The 20,831-nt window shown below is 47.2% G+C and overlaps 6 protein-coding genes across 6 annotated transcripts; 4 read left to right on the top strand and 2 right to left on the bottom strand.

The window, feature by feature from the left end:
* Positions 1 to 8,507: 8,507 nt before the first annotated feature.
* Positions 8,508 to 10,433, bottom strand: JR316_0012455 (uncharacterized protein; the record flags this gene model as incomplete). Its single annotated transcript, XM_047898080.1, has 4 exons — positions 8,508 to 8,867; positions 8,930 to 9,839; positions 9,902 to 10,281; positions 10,362 to 10,433. The coding sequence occupies 4 exons, from the start codon at positions 10,431 to 10,433 to the stop codon at positions 8,508 to 8,510; spliced, it is 1,722 nt and encodes a 573-aa protein (XP_047742969.1).
* Positions 10,434 to 10,633: 200 nt separating this feature from the next.
* Positions 10,634 to 12,140, bottom strand: JR316_0012454 (NSFL1 cofactor p47; the record flags this gene model as incomplete). Its single annotated transcript, XM_047898079.1, has 8 exons — positions 10,634 to 10,766; positions 10,822 to 10,881; positions 10,937 to 11,254; positions 11,309 to 11,424; positions 11,498 to 11,603; positions 11,659 to 11,742; positions 11,801 to 11,950; positions 12,004 to 12,140. The coding sequence occupies 8 exons, from the start codon at positions 12,138 to 12,140 to the stop codon at positions 10,634 to 10,636; spliced, it is 1,104 nt and encodes a 367-aa protein (XP_047742968.1).
* Positions 12,141 to 13,231: 1,091 nt separating this feature from the next.
* JR316_0012453 (uncharacterized protein) lies at positions 13,232 to 13,706 on the top strand (the record flags this gene model as incomplete). Its single annotated transcript, XM_047898078.1, has 2 exons — positions 13,232 to 13,524; positions 13,580 to 13,706. 2 exons carry the CDS (start codon positions 13,232 to 13,234, stop codon positions 13,704 to 13,706), a joined length of 420 nt encoding a protein of 139 aa, XP_047742967.1.
* A 537-nt stretch (positions 13,707 to 14,243) lies between these two features.
* Positions 14,244 to 16,153, top strand: JR316_0012452 (putative monooxygenase y4iD; the record flags this gene model as incomplete). The annotated part of the gene is made up of 8 exons (XM_047898077.1): positions 14,244 to 14,318; positions 14,380 to 14,468; positions 14,524 to 14,705; positions 14,761 to 14,813; positions 14,869 to 15,512; positions 15,572 to 15,662; positions 15,724 to 16,002; positions 16,061 to 16,153. The coding sequence occupies 8 exons, from the start codon at positions 14,244 to 14,246 to the stop codon at positions 16,151 to 16,153; spliced, it is 1,506 nt and encodes a 501-aa protein (XP_047742966.1).
* A 94-nt stretch (positions 16,154 to 16,247) lies between these two features.
* On the top strand, positions 16,248 to 16,643 carry JR316_0012451 (uncharacterized protein; the record flags this gene model as incomplete). The annotated part of the gene is made up of 3 exons (XM_047898076.1): positions 16,248 to 16,284; positions 16,344 to 16,487; positions 16,549 to 16,643. The coding sequence occupies 3 exons, from the start codon at positions 16,248 to 16,250 to the stop codon at positions 16,641 to 16,643; spliced, it is 276 nt and encodes a 91-aa protein (XP_047742965.1).
* Positions 16,644 to 17,784: 1,141 nt separating this feature from the next.
* JR316_0012450 (uncharacterized protein) lies at positions 17,785 to 20,391 on the top strand (the record flags this gene model as incomplete). The annotated part of the gene is made up of 11 exons (XM_047898075.1): positions 17,785 to 17,892; positions 17,954 to 17,986; positions 18,052 to 18,148; positions 18,202 to 18,230; positions 18,288 to 18,318; positions 18,368 to 18,400; positions 18,456 to 18,547; positions 18,595 to 18,787; positions 18,850 to 18,888; positions 18,950 to 19,021; positions 19,046 to 20,391. 11 exons carry the CDS (start codon positions 17,785 to 17,787, stop codon positions 20,389 to 20,391), a joined length of 2,073 nt encoding a protein of 690 aa, XP_047742964.1.
* Between the last annotated feature and the right edge of the window lie 440 nt (positions 20,392 to 20,831).

Here is a 20,831-nt window from a genome sequence, read left to right as displayed (position 1 = left end):
AAGCGCATATATTCCGTTTCTTACACTGTTTTCGCGCATATACTCGACTCCTCTGTTATTTTTTTCTCTTGTTTCCTCCCCTACACGTCTTATTCTCTTTCTTCTTGGTATCCTTATATTCTTTCTGCGATGCCGGGCCCTAAAGCTAAGGGTAAATCAAAATCTGTCTCCCCACGCCGCAGCGATGACGATGATTCTGGCGACGCTCAATCCGCCAGAACAGGTGAACGTGGCCGTACCCGCGACCCGCACTCGCGTGTCGACCCCGCTATCATTGCACTCATCAAAGCCAATCAAGAAGCGAGCAGGGAATCAATGAAAGACATATTGGAACTCTCACGCATTCAAACCGAAACAATGTTCCGCTCTTTTCTCGCGTTACCACAACTCCAAACGGTCGCACCTGCACCTGTACACCCCCCTCCTCAACCATCGTGTCGTCACGACTCCCGCAGCTACAAAGTCCCTTTTCCGGGTGCGTTCGACGGTTCCTCTGGTGCTGTCGAAGACCTTTTGGCGTCCTGGCGTAACTTCTTTCACTCGGATCCGGATGCCTACAAAAACGATGAGGCTAAAGTCCGCACTGCACTAAGTTCTTTCAAAACGGGTGCCCCTGCCATCTGGCGCAATCAAATTATCGATCAGATGGACACCGGGGCATACGTCGTTACTACCTGGGCCGATTTTGAACAGCGCGTGAGGGATTCCTTCCTCCACCATTACATCCAGCAGCGCGCAGGCCGGGAGATTATGTCTATCAAGCAAGACTCTCTCCCCGCTCAAGAGTTCATCATTATTTTTGATGATTTGGCTTTTCGCTCAAAGTTCAATGACGAGTCGCTAATACAATGTTTCAAGCAGGCTCTCAACGAGCGGATCCTCACCGAAATCGGTCGCACGCACAGGGAGATGACTACCTTTGCCGAATGGAAGAGTGCTGCCATTCTTATGGACCATAGACTGCGTGAGAGCGACGCCACTATTAATTCGAAGCATCGTGCGAATTGGAACCCCACTTGGAAACCGAACTCCGCTTCTTCTGCCTCGACTACGACCAACTCCGCTTTGCGAAACACAACTCCCCTGCCCCAGACCACTCCCGCCCCAAATGCATCCCTTCCCTCCACTGTCAGTGCCCCCCAGAACACTCGCGCGTCTCTACCCTGTTTCAACTGTGGTGCCTTCGGCCACTTCATGCGCTCCTGCCCTAAGCCCAAAGATCTCGACTTCCAGAAGAAATCTCGCGCCAAACTTGAACGCGCTCGAGCGGTACTAGAGTGCTACGATGCACTCCCCGATGGCGATAAGGAGGAAATTCGGTGTGTCGAGGTTGATGAGGATTTCATGCTAAGTGATCCGGATTTTGTTTTCTGCGTCGAGTGATCTGTACGTCCTCGACGCCTGTGTACGCTTCCCCTGTAATTACATCTCAATTACATGACTGTCCACAACTACAAACCGTACCCGCACCCCTCGCACTCTCGGCTGATGAGTTCTTTCTCCCGGACCCGGATTCGCCGCCACCACTCGAACAGCCTGAAGAGTCTGACGACTCCAGCGACTCTGAGTGCGAACCTGACGAGCCGCCCCCCTCAAACCGCACCCATCCACCTGACACACACAACAAAACACCCATTGACGATATTGTCAACCTTACAACTAACGCTACACTTCCCACCACTTTACCCACAGCCCCAGCCGGCGTTGACGCCTCTCTTGAATGCCTGCCAGCGCCAACCAACGTCGATGCCTCTCTCGAATGTCCGCCTTCGATTCCGTCCGCCACGCGCTCTCTCATAACCCAAATACGACAACTGAAGGGTGCTTCCTGGCGCTCCGAGAAGTTACTGAAAGCTTGGGCTCCGAAGGAAAGGTGGATTGACATTGATGACGACCTCATCAGTGCCTTGTGCACCCTACCCTGGACACAAGCCGCTGAAGTCCTCTCCCAACTCAAAAGGCCTCGCGATTACATTTCCCGCATCGGCAGCAAGTGCCTCAACATTGCTGTCAATGTGGCAGCGCCGGACTCTGCATCTGCGGTGTCCCTAAATGCTTTGCTTGATAGTGGTGCAACTGGTTGCTACGTGCACCCCGATTTCGTGCGTGCGCACAACCTACCAACCGAGCAACTGCCACACCCGGTGAGTGTTTACAACGCGGACGGCTCCCGTAACTCCAATGGAGCCATCACGGAAGTTGTGCACCTCATTATACGCATCGACGATCATGTCGAACGTCTGCGCCTCTCAGTCACCAACACGGGGTCATCTGCGCTGATACTCGGACACTCCTGGCTATGGTTCCACAACCCCCTTGTCGACTGGCGTGCCGCCAAGTTGTGCTTTTCACGCTGTCCAACATCTTGTGGCGCTGATGTTGTTAACACACACCACCCTGACGGTGATTATATCAATGTCTGTCGTGAATGCCCCGACACCACCCACGACACTCATGACCCTGGTGAACACTGCAACGACTCCTTTGAAAACTTGTCAGCGGAAGACTGGGCTGCTGCGTTCGCCACCGAACTTGCCGACGGCGAATCAATGTGCGCCATTGACATGAATGACTTCTTGCCCCCGACCCACACCCCTTCATCAATCGACCCATGCACCGCGGAATACCTACGAGCACAACGTGAGGCGGCTTCCTACCCTGATCGTTATCTGAAAGACTTTGCCCCTGTCTTTTCGAAAGAGGAGTTTGATGAGCTCCCGCCACGTCGCCCGTGGGACCACGCTATCAACCTCAAGCCGGATGCAAAGTCTTTCAAAGCTAAGCCCTACCGCATGTCCCCCGCCGAATGCGCGAAGGTGAAGGAATGGATTGAAGAAGAAAAGCAAACCGGCCGGATCCGCGATTCTATCTCCCCCTTCGCCGCACCTTTCTTCTTCATCCAAAAGAAAGATGGCTCTCTGCGCCCGGTACAGGACTATCGCCGTCTGAACGACATGACGATCAAGAACCGTTACCCGCTGCCTCTCATATCCGATCTCATGGACAAGCTAAAAGGTGCGAAGGTTTTCACAAAGCTGGATGTCCGCTGGGGTTTCAACAATGTGCGCATCCGCGAAGGCGACGAGCATAAGGCCGCCTTCATTACCGAATGTGGCCTCTTCGAACCGCTGGTAATGTTCTTTGGGCTGACCAACTCACCAGCTACCTTCCAGAACATGATGAACGACTTGTTCAAAGACCTCATCGCCGAGGGCCACGTTGTCATCTACATGGATGACATTCTCATCTTTTCGGACGATGTGGACTCCCACCGCTTGCTCGTACGACGCGTTCTCTCAATTCTGGAGGAGAACAAGTTATACCTACGCCCTGAGAAGTGCTGCTTTGAACAAGAACAGGTTGAGTACTTGGGTGTCATCGTTGGTAATGGCGTCATGTCAATGGATCCGAAGAAAGTCAATGCTATCACCTCATGGCCCACACCTCGGAACCGCAAGGATGTTCAGCAATTTTTGGGATTCATCAATTTCTACCGACGCTTTATCAAGAACTTCTCCCGCACCGCCGCACCCTTGCATGCTTTGGGTGGCTCCTCACCCTGGCAGTGGACATCCACAGAAGACGACGCTTTCTCAAGGCTCAAGGCCGACTGCGCCTTGCACCCCGTGTTACTGCTCCCCCGCGATGGCGCGCCCTTCCGCATCGAGGCCGACAGCTCTGGCTATGCAACTGGCGCCGTACTCAGTCAGTTTGTTGACGGTACATGGAGGCCTGTCGCATTTGCTTCCAAATCGCTATCCCCTGTTGAACGAAACTACGAGATACATGACCGCGAGCTCCTGTCCATAATGCGATCGCTCGAAGACTGGAGACGTTACCTGCATGGTTCCGATACGCCCGTGGAAATCCATACTGACCACAAAAACCTGCAGTACTTCATGACGGCACAGAAGCTCAACAGGCGACAAGCCCGATGGTCCCTACAACTGGCCGAATTCAACTTCGTTCTTGTCCACAAACCTGGCCCTACGATGGTATGTGCTGATTCTTTATCTCGCCGTCCCGACCATGACAAAGGCGAGTCCGACAACATTGACGTCACCCTACTAAAACCCGAGCACATCCGTCGGACTGTCTCCTGCGACCTCCCAGATGACCCCATCCTCACCGACATTCGGGTCCACAAGCATCAAATCATGGAGATGTGGGACAAGCACAAGAACTTACCTGGTTGGACTTTGGAGGATGGCCTGTTGTGTTGGCACAACCGCGTCTTCGTACCCAACAAGGGCAACCTTCGTCAGCGCATTCTTTCAAACTGCCATGACCATCACACCGCCGGACACCCTGGTCGGATGAAGACAACCGAACTTGTCTTGCGCGACTTTTGGTGGCCAACTCTCGCTAAGGACACTCGCCGCTTCGTCGACGGCTGCACCCGTTGCCAGTCCTCTAAACCGCTACGCATGGCTCCCGCAGGACTGCTCACGCCCAACGAAATTCCAACGCGAAACTGGGAAATCATCTCGTGTGATCTCATTGTTGACCTACCTAAATCCCGCGGGCTCGACTCAATCTTCGTTGTCGTCGACCGCCTCTCGAAAATGGTGCGAATCATCCCATGCAAAAAGACAATCACCTCCGAAGGCCTGGCCAAGCTATTCCGTGACCACGTCTGGAAGGATTTCGGGCTGCCACGGAGAATCATATCCGACCGCGGCTCAGTTTTCCTCTCCAACTTCACTCGCGCACTTAACGACTTGCTCGGTATCTCCCACAACGCCTCCACCGCCTTCAGACCTCAAACAGACGGGCAGACGGAACGTGCCAATCAAGAGATTGAGCAGTACCTACGTCACTTCGTCAACGCGCGCCAGAATGACTGGGTGGAGTGGCTCGCCTGCGCGGAATTTGCGATCAATAACAAGGTCAACTCCTCAACCGGTTACTCACCCTTCTTCCTCAATTATGGCACCAATCCCAAACGCCCCATGCAACCCTCACGCCTGTCCGACGACCGTGTTCCCCGCGCGCTCGAGTTCGCGTCCCAAATGGAAGCACTCGCGAAGGAATCTAGCTCCGCACTATGCCTCGCTGCGGAGGCCATGAAGCGATCGTATGACGCGTCTCATCGCGAAGCCCCTGTTTTCAACGTAGGCGACCTCGTTATGCTTAGCGCGTCCGACATAAAATCCTCTCGCCCATCGAAAAAACTCGACGTTAAACGCCACGGTCCCTTCCCCGTTACCAAACGTGTTGGCTTACAGTCCTACACACTACAACTACCGCCCTCTTGGTCTATTCACCCAACTTTCCATGTTTCTAAGTTATCTCGTTTCACGCCCCCCGCTTTTGACTCTCAAAACACAACTGAGGCCCCCGTTTCCATCCCACTCGCGACACCCCCTCCAGGCATCGCAAAGGTGCTCCAACACAGATCTCTGCGAAACCGTACTCAATACTTAATCGTCCTCGAAGGGTCGTCCGATGACGACGCTACTTGGACCAACGCTGCTGACTTTTCCAATTCAATTGTCTTGACCAACTACAAGAAACACCACGGTATCAGTGCCGCGGACCCACCTTTAAGGGAGGGGTGATGTTAGAGTAGTTCCCCTACTCTAACAGTAGACACACACACGTGCTTGAGTCACACGCCCGTAGCTACTTAGTCGGACTCAGTAGCTACATAGACACCAGTTCCTTCTTTGTTCACTCACCCATCAACACGTTTCGTTCTCGTTTCTCGTTCTCCGTCGTCCGTAGGGTCTCCTCCTAACAGAAGTATTCTGTGTAGATATGGAGATTTCGTCTAGACCTCTGAGATCGTCTAATTCCAGTGGGATATCGCAATCAGCGCAGACAATTTCAAGGCGTCGTAAGCTTGGAAGAATTTTTAAGGAGTTCATTACGATGTGATGTATTACGTGGTCACCTTTACCAATAGGTGACCACCTTCAAATAACGGTTTGAATAAGTATAATAAATAATTGACGATTTGATGCTCACTTTACATATTGAACGCCGCGCAGGGAAGTAAGCGCATCGAACAGGTGTGTAACCAGCTTCCCCTCGGTATTAAAAACCTCTGTGAGTTCTTCATGTGAAGATGAGTCGGTCGCGGTAGACCGTGGTTGATATGATAACGGGTCATAGGAAGGGGAAAGCGACCCGATGAAAAGAATTCGACAAGCATAACGAGCCGGGTGGTTAGATGTTGCTAAGGCCTCAAGTTTTCTTACTCCCTCATTATGGCTGTCCGTTTGCACATTTAATACCAATATATAAACTTCTTGTCCCACACATATAAGTCACAATTGAATATAATTCCAAATACATTCTTTGGTGTCCCGGTTATAGACAGATGTTTTCCGAATATAGAGGAAACCATCCCGGTCATTGTTTTTGCATGCCCTCCAGTTTGAATGAGAGGTACACACATAGAAGGAGATAAACCGTACATAAAAAACGTAGCACCACATTCTGTGACCCTCTCCGCATAATACCTCGACTTTTGCCCGAAGATATAGAGTTGTCAAGATGACTATCATGCGTGCCGTCCTTGCCGTACAAGCGTGGGAACTCAGCTTTCGTTCCGCTTTGCAGTGGAATTGCTACTTGTGAAGGATTTAGGACGACCGTTGCAAGGTCACAAAACTCTTTAGGAGTATTAATTTATACTATTTAGCAGTGTAAACGTATGTATAGGCTATAAAGGGAAATTCATTGCAGAGTTTTACCTGCAATCTCAACTTTAGGCCTTTTTAAGTAGGAGTGGCCAAAATACTCGTCGAAAGCTATAGAGACGTGATACTTTTGTAATCAGGTCTAATACTGGCAGATAATTACTTCTATCAGATATGTAAATCTTTTTCATTGCTCAATTAGTGTGTGTCGACAGGAACAGGTAATGTACTGTTATTTGCCTCCTCATTTGCCGATATTTGCCGAATTCTCACGATGTCCAGGCAAGCACGGCATAGACACATGCCGAAAAACGACTATATATCTTTGGGAGGAAGAAAGGCAAAAGAAAGGTCAAATCACTCATACGGGGAACCTGAAAACATATGTGAGGAAGCAAAATATATATGAAAGGGCGTGTTTGAACTCTCCAAGGGATTGTTCTTTGAATATGTGGGCACCAAAACTATATGTATGGTACTCAAAGTTGTATCTGATGGTGCAACCTGTAAATGTATGGACACTGGATCTATATGTTTGGCAATCTCTTCTCTATCTGCGGAAATAAGAGCAAATACTTATTGGAGTCTTACTTCTGAAATTTCTATGTATGGAACAAAAAGTTTATAGATTGGTATTAAATGTGCACCATTCATTAAAATTGAAGATTCTGTAAATACAATGATCGGGATGATTTCCTCCATGCTCGGAAACTAGTTCTCTATGAGTGGGACACCAAGATATATAGTGGGGGTTGTGTAAAACTGTTCTCTATATTTATGGGACAAAAAGTTCAATGATTGGTATTAAATGTGCAAACGGACAGCCATACCTCATGCATATTGTTCCTGTTGATAGAAAGTGAAAGTGTACGATAGATACACGGTTCCAATAGTGCCGCCATTTCTTTGCAAGTCAAACGAAGCTGCTTGACATCAGCCGCTTCTAACTGTATGTTCCATTATGGTCAATAATACAGCGAAAGTGACAAGGTACACACCTCCATACCAATGCGATTACTTAGCTCAGGTGCAAGAGAGAGAAGGGCGGAACTGTTAATCATTGGGACTTCACTGAGGTAGACGATTCGCAGAAAAAGCAAGTGTCAGGGTAAGAAGCAACCATGGGAAGGAATATATGGGTCGTAATCGTATCATATGTGTTACATGCCATCTGACCCACCGGAACAGAAACAGTCCAGATAACTTTGACGGCTCGCCGCTCGTCAAAAAGGCAAACACAATTTTGTTGCACCGAATGCTTACCAAACTAAATTGTCCGTCACGTTGAATATTTGTGTGTAGTACAAGAGTGAAGTTGTCGATTTATTATATGTCCCAGTCAGCGCCAGGTATGATACTGTAAAAGGTTATCGGCTAACGTTTAACGTTGAATATTGAATTTGGACCAGTGGATAAGCGGACTTCAAGAGGAGAGCCCGGGAATTTACGGCCTTCCACAGGGTGACACGTGATATGATGTAATCAACTATAGCGTTTCTAAATTTGAGTAATTACCTGCCAAATTTGGATGACGTGCATGGCCAATGGCCATCCGACAGCACATAAGCGAACCCACCATGAACATTATCCTGAGCGGTTTACCCATCATGACTATAGGTCTACAGCCAAAAATTAGGGCAGGTTTATGAGTTAAATCCCTCAGGCTTACAGCGGCATTCAATGAAAGAGATTCTAATATTTGTTGAATCCAGCCCGGGGCTAGTTATGAGATGAAAAAAGTTACAGATTTCCAAAGCTGTTTAATGCGCATGGTTAAATTGGACGTTTGCATTTTTGCACGCCACTCTGGTGACTGAGCATTTATAAAAATTCTATGTGGCTTTCACTTTTACCTTATATTTAAAGCCATTCACTATATGTATCATTAACAGAGGTAAAAACTGGAGCCTTCACGTATTTAAGACCGCGACTCTCTTTCAAACCAGCTTCGTTGTTCGAGTAAGTGCCGATATTCTGTTTGGTTTTACACTGGTACACCAGTTTTCCTGAGCTAGAAACCATTAGCAATGGAAGGCGGTGACAAGAAGGCGGGGGCTCGTATTCATCAATAATTTTTGATAGCTTTCTATTGACAGCTGCAAAATGAACCATTGAGATGTATCCACTTCGAGAGGGGCGAAGAGCTTCCTGGTTGGCGCCAGCTATCAGAACAATGCTGATTCTTGGCATGTGCAGCACAACAGTGTCTAAAAGCAGTTTCTAAGACGCCCGCGGGTATTCAGAAAACTGAATGATATCGATTATTGGAATATGGGGCTCACCATGTCATTTGCTTCCTCGATAGAATGTGGTTGCTGTGACGGCAGCTGGTCTGAGTTGATACACATGCGTAGTTTCCTGAGCTTTGTACATTGCGATATAACATCCACGTTGTGAGATCCAAAGCACCAGCGGCCTTCAAACAACGAAGCTATCTGGAGGTCCTCCAAGGTCTGGACATGATATTTAAGTGCCACAGAAAAGAACTGATCAGCTGCTGTGTCTGATGAACCTCCCCCGTGAAATCCACCGGGCATCAGCCGCAGTATCTTCAGACCTGTGTAGAGCGCCAGATAATCAAGCAATGCGCTTGGCACCACATCCACAGTAATTTCTACCAGATGTATTCCAGCATTAATCAGTGCTTTCCAGATATCATCCAATGTTGAGCCATATTTGCTTCTTTCGTGTACTAATGAGTCGTCCTGTACACCCGTCGGGAATGTAGCAACGACAGGGACATCTGGATCCTCGATGCATGTCAAGCTCAGAGAAGTTAGATGCGATAAGTGATGAAGAGTGATACTGTCCAGTCGAACCAGAAATGAGCGCAAGGAGAGGTGACGCAAACGGAGGGGCGGGGCAGTAGCAGGGTAGTATTTGAAAAGTTGATGAAGATTTTGTTGATTCAAAGTACCGCCAAACGGCTGACGCCAACTTCTGGAAAGAGTGATTGAAGTAAGACATTGGTTCTGGGCTATGGCTTTTGCCAGACTTTCGAATATGTCTCCCTGACGCAGCAATGTAACTCCATCCAGGTTCACCTCGTGCAGATATTTCAGAAATTGAAGATCCAGTGCAATTTTAACATCGGAAAGACGGATGCTGATGCGATTTAGAGTTGGTAAGCTACTTAGAGCATTCATAACGGTTTGATGAGACCATGCTTTATCGGTCGAACTTGGTGACCATCTATGTCGACCCAGAAAATTGAGCGCGTAGGGCAAACGGAAAAAAAGTACCAGTTCACTTACTCTACATTTCGAACGTTCTTCAGAGAAGCTATAGCATCAAACAAATGTGCCATCATGAATTCCTTTGCGCGGGCGACGTCATAGGACTCTTCCGAGGATTCTGATTGTCCCAATCTGTTGCTGGGTCTTGTTCGCGTCAATGAACATATGGTCCCATACAGGTCCTGGTTATGCGACGGCGAGAGGGACCGGATTACTAATTTTTTGGCAGAATAACAGACAACGTGATCTCCCCTGGAAAGGGCTTCGAGTCGAGGTATAACCTTTGCAATAGTGGATCTCGAGATATCTAATGTGAAAGTGTGAAAAAGTTGAGGGCCGAGATGTGCAGTAAGCTCTTTGCACGTCAGACGAAGCCTACACACGTCTGGGATATCAAGCTACAAAATGATAAATGACGTTGATAAGCTTAACCCCTCACTTCGATGTAAGTACCTATGGCCAATTTCATGCTTCTCACCTCATCGCTGATAGATTGAATCAGTTCTACAGGATGTGAAAGGAGAGTTGAGAATTCAGTCATCTCGGGCATATGAGATCCTATGAATCGATGTCAGAGTGTAAAAGAAGAAAATCGCATTGATGTCGTTGTTTTTCCGAGCTCTTCGTAATCACGTGACAATCATGTTAACCGCAAAAAGAACGGTATCGCAGACGAAAGTTTTGCTATGATACATTTCTGAAATCGTATTGAACCGATGTACGTTCCACTCCACAAGAAAGCGATATCAATTATGCCCATCGTTGTACGACAACACTGTTGACGAGGCCTGCTCCTTGGATAGTCGCGGTATCGTCATCCAATGTTCGGTTTGGGAAGGTGGTGCCGATAGTGTAAGGGCGTGTCAAATTTTCAGGGCGAGAGCTAATTGGAATAGATATGAATACAGGTATTTAATCGAATTGGAAACAGGACGAACGCGTTGATGAAATTCCTGATATCTCCAACGGTGTGAGTCAAGTTCATACGAGCAACCATTCTAAATATATTTGATTAAATCAACGATAGATAAACAAAATGACCAAGAGACAAACCTAGTTCCATCGGCCAGTCTTATTTGAATACTAGTACTAGGCTTGTCTTGATCAACTTCGAATTTGGTAGCAATTTTAGGACGGTCTTCGGATGACGCGGAAGTGGCTGGAGCTGATGGAGGGAACGTTCCGGGCATTTGGGTAGTGCTCCTGCCTGCCTCAGCATTGAAGTCAGGGACGACGGCTCCAAGTCTATGACCTGATCCTGAGAAGACTTTTGTTCCTTTCGGGGGAACATAGTCATCTTCCGTTCGTTTGTTTACACGCAATTCGACAGGTTGGCCGCGTCGAACATTGAGAATAGAAGGTGGAGCATGGCTGGAGAAAATTCAAATTAGAATTGCGTTCAATGGAAGAAAGAGAAAATCAGACCCTGCATTTATTTCTGCCAATATTTGGGCATTCGCGGGGTCGTCATATCGCATGAGCTCCCCATCTTCAACCTGGAATCCATCACGCCAAAAGGTTAAATGGCGAATAGCGGTTTCCTCTGTCATTCGCATTCATTGAGAGAGATTCAGCAATCCAGCGAGAGAATTACGTGCCTTCTGGCTCTTGTACATTGCCTGGGATATAGGAGCTTTCAACTTCATCGCTACCCAGGGTGTGACCACCGCCAGTGAAGACATTAGACGATCTGGCCGGAGCTTCGGGAGGGGGGCCTGCCCTGATTAAGTCAAATATTGAGCTGCGTCTGTTTTGGAAACACAATCTGAACATACTGTGCCGCGCGTCTAAGAAGATCTCGGACCATATCACCTCCAGGGACCGCACGTTGTCGATCGGGATTCTGCACGTTAATACCACTGGAAGAGATGTAAGATATACTGATATGTCATCCGAGGTGTCTATGCAAGTTCACACCTTCGTTCACCACCAGCAAACCAGCTCTCGGCACCCTTATTCTCGTCATCCTCGTCCTCATCGTCACCCTGTGGCTGTCTTTGACCTCCACCACCGGCACCACCGCCCAAGCCCGAAATCGTGGCGAATCGGCCGCCTCCTCTAGGTGCGCTGCAACGTACAATTCAGTCAGGAGACCAGATCTATAGCATAAAACTGTGCACCTTGTTGATGATGAACCAGACCAATCGCCAATCCTTCCAACTCTTGGAGCTGCAGCAGGACGCGCCCAATTGGACGGCAAGGGTTCAGCCGGGTCACCTCCAAGGGTACGGCCACCAGAATTGTTGTTATCGGACATCTTTGAATAAAAAGCAAAAGATCTTTTGTGGAGATGAATTAGTTAAAAGTCGAAGAGTTAAAGTCGAAGGCATCAATACGCCTCAAGGACGCGTCACTGTCCAGCGTAATGAGTCATATGACCATAGATAAGATAAGAAGTTCATCTAATCTTATCTCAAGGAAAATGTAAGGCGTTCAACTTTTAAGTAAAAAGCAGCCCAAGTTCAAATCGGTATGCATATTGCGGATAATAATCGCCGTTCCGTCGAAACATCCCGCAAGGATTGGGTACCGGTACGTATCCGGATTGTGATCATGTAAAACGAAATTTGTCATCCGTATGTCCTTCGCAACAATACGGATACGTGGGAATGATAGAACCATAATAAAACCGCATTGAAGTACATTCATCGATAATTATCGACGAATGGATCAAATTCAAAGGAAAGAATTATTTAGAAATATTCTATGCTAACTTGCAATCGTTCCCTCAAGAGCTATAGGCATGAAATCTAGGAGAAGCTAAGAGGATAAGCTAATATGATTGGAATAGATATTGTGCAGGGGACCACGGACTAACACCCAAGGATGCGTACGCGCTTATTGCAATCAATTAACAATCAATTAACACCCCTACTCATCTAAGGTTATCTTTCTGGATGCTTCGGCCCAAGCATACGTTTCAATGATGAAAACCAGTTTTGGTGATCGAATGTTCATGAATCAACAACAAGGATCAAGCAAACCACGATCCCGAAATTTCAAGACATTTTCTCATTCCTAAGCTCAGAGGTTGATACTCACCGACTGGATGCTTCCACGAATTCTATAAGAATAAGATGTGGTTAGGCTATAGTATGGATAGTATAATAGTATCCTAATAAGGGGAAGCGCTTCGAGCATTAACTCCCATTTCAAGTGGATTGCGAATCGAGTGGGAACAAAGCGCGAATTCAAACTTCCAATCACAATGGAACCGAGCCATGAGTCAAACGCCAGAATCAGCTGACTAGCTCTGAATTCTATAAAAGGCGGAGAAGAAAAGGCCATTTGTGCCCAGAAGTTGAGACGACAACCATATTATCCACTTCACGACTATAACAAAGCAACATGCCGTTAGCCCATCTTGGTATTACCGTGCAAGATATCAGCAAGGCACGCGCCTTCTACGAAGCTGCCCTCAAGCCCTTGGGATACACGGTCCAAGTCACTTTCCTAGATGACAAGGTCCTCGGTTTGGGAGAACACTATCCCGATTTTTGGATTTCTGAAGTGAACGCGCGCAAGACGGAAGAAGAGAAGAAAGCACTTCCACCGCAGTCCGGTCCAGCTGGAGAATTCATTCATCTCGCGTTTAGTGCTAAGAGCCGTGATGAAGTCGATCAATTCTACGAAGCAGCCATGTGAGAATATTCATTGTTGGGTGACCTTCGCATTTTCGAGACTAACTTAAACCAGTGCTGCTGGCGCAAAAGATAATGGAGCCCCTGGCTTGCGCCCTCACTACGGACCAACTTATTATGGTGCATTTGTCTACGACATTGAAGGCCGAAACCTTGAAGCTGTTTACCTTGGGGAAGCTTAGTAAACTCTAGGATTACACGGGAGAATGGTAGAGATAACGTACCCACTTCGAGTTTAGAATAAATAATTGGGGTATAAATTGACATATCGTTATGTCGAAGCCCTTGAAGATCAAAACCCCTGTTGGAAGACGCGTCATTTAATTGTCCTGACGCGCCTCGTCACAGCACGTGTACATGCCAAAATGTTGTTGTTGGACTTTGCATGGCAACGAGAAGCTCATCAATGCATTCGCCCATGTCCACCAATCCTTTGAGCAGCCAGCGCACTACTGTTCTATTCTATATTTTGTATCTGATCCATCCTATATGCGACTAAAATGGAGATCCTTCGAAACTGTCAATACATGACGTCATGAAATTCTGACATCACAACTCTCTCGCTCCTCATAAGTCGTTTGGTATTGCATATCCTGTTCTCCAACTTCCGTCCAATGTTATCTGACGCGCACAAACCAATTTACCAGACCACAAACGAATTTCTCGATGAATCCGCCAAGCTATATCACGGGAGTCAATTCTTTGCGTTGGCGAGTCCAATGAGGATCTTCAAATATTTGTGGCGAATTTCCTATATCCTGACACAACTTGTCATTGTTTACCTCTTCAAGGCGGTAAGTCTGAAATGTTTATGCTTTCTTTCACTGATTTCTCTGCCGTCTCCATCCTACCTAGCCGCCTCCCAAACGTTCCGATAGCATATCCAAACCTCACGGAAGAATAGCCGTCATTGGAGCTGGAGTAACTGGCATTAGTTCAGCTGCGTAGGTCATAAACTACCCTCGGCGTGAATGAGCTCAGCGTTCCACGTCCCATTAGGCATGCAATTTCACATGGGTTCGAAGTGGTGATTTTCGAAGCGGGATCGAAAGACAGCGTTGGGGGGATTTGGTCACACGTAAACACGACCTCCGGCCTCCAGTTGAATTCATTACTTTATCGCTTTCACCCCGCGATTATCTGGAGCAAGGCGTTTCCTCTCAGAGACGAAATCCTTGGGGGTATGTCATTGTTCACCATTCGCCCGTAGTTTTTCGTTCTAACCCGCTTCTAAAGAGATTCGAAGAATTTGGAAAGAGTACCACCTCGACACAAGAACGCGTTTTGACGTACCGAAACCATGTTTTCTTTTCGCATGTAAATTACTCATGCTCAATTTAACAGACCAAAGTCACATGCGTGAGCAGAGCGCCAGAACCCAAGGATAAACGCGAATGGGAAAGCGATCCTGACAGGACCAGGTGGCTAATCAATGACGGGAAGGAGGGTGTTTTTGACGCTGTCATTGTAACCATTGGTACATGCGGGGAACCAAATTGGATTACTCTCCCTGGCATGCCTGACAAAATTGCGAATGAAACGAACAAATCCAAAGAGAAGGAAGACACGAACGATCCTTGGCATCCATCACAAGACTCGCCCTCTCCGGATTTGCATAATGACAATGAATTCCCTCCTTTACCTGAACCTGGCGAGGACGTCCAGAAGGAGCACGGGGACAAGTTCATGAAAACTATAATCCATTCCTCCGAGCTTGACTCTCCCACCTTTAAACTCAAAGGAGGTGAGCGCGTTGTGGTCATTGGAAGCGGGGCCAGCGGGGTAGAGGCCGTTGAGACCGTGATCGATAAATTTGGTAGTGTTGTCGATCATCAAGGCCAGTCCTCCAAGGGTGAAAAAGACCAAAGCCAGACCAAAGGCGTTGAGGTAACGATGATTGCCCGCGACGACAAATGGATTATCCCTCGTAATATCATTATCGACACCTGCATTGCGGGACAGCCGTTTGGACGAGAAATGCCCCTAAGGTGCGCGTGAAGGTCCCTTTTACCTGTTGTATCTTATTCCAACGCAATCCTTTCTTCAGCTTCCTGTGGGAGACTTTCTTAAGATACTTTCAGTATCATGGAATAGAGGAATTAATTCCGAAGACGACCGGGATATATGAGGGCACACCAGTAAACAGAACATTTAACAATTGGATTTTGGCTGGGATCTGACGTAAAGATTTTAATCTAGGTTGTAAATGACGTGTTCCTCTCACACGTACGCACAGGACGCTGCCACTACGTCAGGGGATCACCCATCCGTCTAACCAGTAAGGGTGTTGTAACAGAAGCCCGTAAAAAGAGCAGGCGATTGGAGAACAAAGCCAACATGAAGCCAAGTTCTTTTGTCGAAGAAATTCAGCAGGGCGAAGAGAAACTCGTCGAAGCCGATGTTATCATACTCGCGACCGGATACAAAAAACCGTCAATTGACTTCTTACCTCAAGATTTATTCCCGGATGGTTACCAGGTTCGCAATACCTCTACTTACAGGTCTCCTATACCAACACTTAACGCACTTTCTGTAGCGCCCCGACTTATACCTTCAAAACTTTTCAACGGAAGACTGGTCTATTCTAATGACAAATTCTGCATACATGAACGCCATTGGAACTGTGTAAATCTCTTCTTTTTCTTGTCGCTACCGTCTATTGAAATTTCGACGCAGTGGACATTTGTAAGAAACTGTATATGCGATTTTCCTTCCCGATTCTGATGCCCAATTCCAACGTCCGCAGTCATATTGGAATATGTAGGTTGCTATGGGTTTGGCATGTCCTTCTCACCAAATTCAATGTTGCCTTTATTTAGACACTCGCATTCTCCTCACTCTCCTATTGGACAAAAGTGCACGGCCAACCCCTAAGGATATGAAGCTTTGGGTGGACGTCCTCCGCTTTATCAAACGCGGCGCCACCGGCGGTGCTTTAGGGTTCTTCACCTATATGGAATTGAGTAAGTGCATCTCTTAGTGAGGACCATATGGCCCAGTCGCTGACAGTGTCTTTTTGTTCAGCTATTTGGCTACTTGGATTTCATTTGTTGCGACCGGACAGGCTGCGATGGCTTTTCTTTATCATGAATGGCTGGGGTGTGTATACATCGAGATAGAGGCCTTTCATGAAAAACATGTAGAGATTATAGACATACTTCTACCAACTTGTTTTCCTATTTGTGTCTGACGAAGAAACAACAAAGTTTCAGATTATGCTCTGGGCGCTTATTTAAACTTGAAGGGTGTAAAGAGGCAATTGGATAACCAGTTCCTGATTCGTTCTCTTCGTTACAGGATCACATTTTTCTTACTGATGAATATCTACTCCTTGCAGTGATTCTTATCAATATAGGTGCTCGTACAGCCATATAACACAGAACCCAACGATCGTCCGCCGTAAAACATTGGCCCCTTATCAAACAATTTAAATTTGCAATACGTTCACGTACTGCGACAGTCTGATCTCATGGAAATTCTGATTCATTTCCATAGCTGTTGGCTACACCTCACCGGTTCCGGTTATCAATTTTGCTGCCAATGATCAACATTACAAGGTTTTATGAGCACTAACTTGATGCTTTCTAAAAATTCAAATTGTACCAGTTGTGGGTCGGTGGGGAAATCCCAAATTAATATTTACCCTTAGTGACCGATCCATGTCAGCTGCAAATCAGCTGCTGTCAACAGTCAAACGGAAATTCCAAAAATACGGTACTGAAAACTTGAACATCTACTGTACTTATGCGATCTCTGAGACAGTGATATAAACCGAAGTGCCAAGCCCTTCTTGAAGCGACTCAACTATACGCAACAAGTTTATTGGGACAAAAATTAGCGCGTTCGATATCAAGTCGGTTACGTACTGCCAATCAATGGCTAGAGGTCAAGCCTCAAACGGCCATTTACGCGTTACGGGTATGTCAGGTACCTGGAAACTGCCGAAACCATACATTTATTAGTATTACTCTCTCGGTGAAGCAGCCCTACCCATGCCGTCAAAACCGACCATGTTACTGACCAAACAGTAAGCAAGCGGGACCCAATAAAAGCTTTGTCCCATTTCTTTTTTGTTCACTCATCGGATTTGATCTCCACCTTCGACATTGTCGGCTTTGCGTGCCATTGAAAAATCGTGTACGTCCTGAATCATTTCTCAATACACGCGGAAAGGTCAGAAACCAGGTGTATTTCTCCTCAGACATCCCATGAAAGCCGGTCCAAATCGAAATGGTTCTTGCTTATTTACTACATTCAATTATGGGACCACTTCCTATCTCAGCACGCGCAGCCCTTAGTCCAGCGCTATCAGCTATGCCACCTGCGAGGGCATGTTTAAGCTTTTGGTTTGTCAGTTACACAGTTCTAGTACGTCCTCTCCCCCCTCAGATTACCTTGGACGTGGAGTATTGAGTTCTTTTGCACACAGATTTATGATTATTTCTGTACTCTTGAAGCTGAGGTACTTTTTGAGCTCAGACTATGTCACCAACAATGACACCCTGATACGTTTCATCTCCATCAAAGATCGACGATGTCTGGTCGTCGCAATGGTCTTTGGGATTGACTCTCTTTTACCTTAATCGATACTTGCCCATATTGGATATTTTTCTATTCCTGCGACGTGAGTGTTTCAGCATTTTTCCGCAAGATCTATTTTGATATAACATATTTCAGCTGTTTTGGCGGGTCCACTCCCCATAATGGTTTGATTCCCAGGACTTCAGTTTTGTAGATTCTCGAGTAAAAATTGAATTTATTAGGAGTGTCTATTTCTTTACCCTGTGACCTTCTGTAAGTTCCTTTGTTCTTAGTTAATGGGCCATATTAATTGTCCCTGTAGGGCTTGTCACTGTTGGCCTCATTATCTCACAGCGTAAGTGTTTTGCCGGCAGAATACACATATTCTTCACTGAATAAACCTCCGGTAGTCATAATGCTTCTTCGTACATACGCGTTATGGGGACGCCGGCGCCTGATTTTGAGGGTTTTGACGCCCGTCGCCATTGCAAGTATTCCTACGGTGCCCACGTTCGAATCTCGCAAAGCTGACTTTTTCCCGTTGAAAAGACTCTGCTTAGCGGGATGCTAAGTGTGACAGCATGGAAGACATACCTTGATGTTCGTAATATGCGAGCTATTTCCTCCACTGCTACGGATGTGGTACGGCGCCAACAGTGTGCATTAGCCGCCATCACATTGGACAGGGAACGACGGTTTGCTTTACTAGGCCTCTATGTACTGGTGTTTGTGGGCGAGGCGTGTACGTCTATACAACCATCGAAAGATATTCTCATCGCTTACTTTTCTGGCTTTGATTTCAAGTAACTGTCATTTTGACAGTCATCAAAGCAAACCAGCACGGTAAGTTGGTGGGATGTTTTTTCACACAGTAGAAATTGATGACACATTTCCAACCGTCTAGTTACTCGACTTTCTCCCCTGTGGGTATCTCAGCTGTATAAAAACGGCATTGTATACTGTATTTGCATGCTTGGTAAGTGTGTTAGACTCCATATAGTTTGCATTAGGATGTTCTCACGCACTAACCACCACCATCAACATGGTCAGCGTGCCAGCTCACCGGCCCCGCTGCTGGGTACACGGCGACAGCGCTCTCCAGACTCAACCCCAGGCCCAACAGAGTCAGAGAGTGATGGCCGAAAGCTGCTACAGACCAAGAGGTCACCCCATACGAAGCGCCTTATAAAGAAAGGCAGAACTCACCCTCGGAAATCAGTGGATGCCCCTCCGGGTCCCTCTCCACAGCACTCTGTCAACACACCCATACCATTGGCGGACCCACACAGTGCCCCAAACACCGATGCTGCACCCCCATCTACTCTGCCCCCGCCAGCTGTGTCTTCGGACATTGTTGCCGGACAGGTTGCTCACCTCGAGACGCTGCTGGACTCCATTCTGGCAACGGTCGCGATTATACAGAGCATTTCTCACGGTACCGTCACACTCAGTGACCGAACGATGCACGCCGCTCTGCTGCTACACTCAACCTTATTCCCGGCAGACCCGGAATATCACCCCCAAAACCCTGAAAGGGTTACTGAGCCCCGGTCATACGCTACAGTGGCCAAAACTACACCAGTGGCTCAGCCAGCTCACACGCCGCAGAGGACATCCCCAGCCCCAATTGCTGGAGGCCCTGTTAAGACCCGCCCTCACGTCACTCGTCCAACCCGCCATTACTCCTCAAATAATCGCCTTATTGCATCCTGGGATGACTTTCCACTTACACAGCCATCTGGTCCACTCACTGATTTTGTGGAGCGACTCAATAGCGAGCTCTCACCAATGTCACGGGACCCCCCTCGTCATGTTCTCGGAGCTAATGTCTCAAAATCAGGAAGGCTCATTATCCACACTGCAAACGACACTGGAACTGCTAGAATAAAAGCTCGCCCGATGACTATTCTTCAAGCAGCTCAGGCCTCCGATTGCTTTCCTAATTTTGATTCAACTATTGGTGACCCACCCACAGTTCACTCGGATGTGCCATGGCATGGTATAGTGGTCCATGATCTCCCAGCCGATTCACTTCGCGACTCTTTCGACTCCGCCACTCCAAAAAACAGCATATGGTCATTACTTGAAAATGAGGCAGGGGTATCTAGGCAGGATATCCGAGGGCAAATACGGGCTCTTTGTCGCGATGGGGAGGAGTTCCAGAAGGACCGACTTTCTATTCTCATTAGGTTTGAAGACAAGAACATCACAGAACGGCTCTATCACTCTGGCATTTTTCTCTTTGGCTCCTGGTGTCGAGTCTCTCGATATCGGGAGCGGAAGAGGAAACCTCAACCTTCAACTCCAACTCCAGCACCCCACGCAGAAAACACCACGCCGCAATAAATGTTAGTAATCTCTCATAAGCAACACTTCTTATTCCTTTACACAGTACACATGGAACAGTAGGATTACAACCTATATAGAGAAACTGTAATGGTAGTACTAAGCCAAGGGAGGGGCCCACCCCTCAGAGGCTATAACATAAAATAAAAAAAAAAAAAAAAAAAAAAAAAAAAAAAATAGTTTGCATTAACCTAAACCATCTAATACAGCAATAAGCATGGCAAACGGGATTGTGATATTAGCAGCACCAGTAAGTACAATCATCCACTCCGCCATTTTTCTTCCGAGTAATGGTGTATACAGTATGCATTCAAGCCAATGTTCCTACCAGTACAACGCACTTTGCATTCCATCTTTTCAAACCGCGTTATCCTTCTAATCTTTCGACACCGAAAACGTAACGGATTGGAAACCAATGAGAGCTGGAGGCGCCGACCAGG

The sequence above is a fragment of the Psilocybe cubensis genome, chromosome 12 (assembly GCF_017499595.1).
Source record: "Psilocybe cubensis strain MGC-MH-2018 chromosome 12, whole genome shotgun sequence".
NCBI classification, from domain to species: Eukaryota; Fungi; Basidiomycota; class Agaricomycetes; order Agaricales; family Agrocybaceae; genus Psilocybe; species Psilocybe cubensis.
The sequence above is the reverse complement of the archived record's forward strand: the minus strand, read 5'-3'. Positions and strand labels throughout refer to the sequence as shown.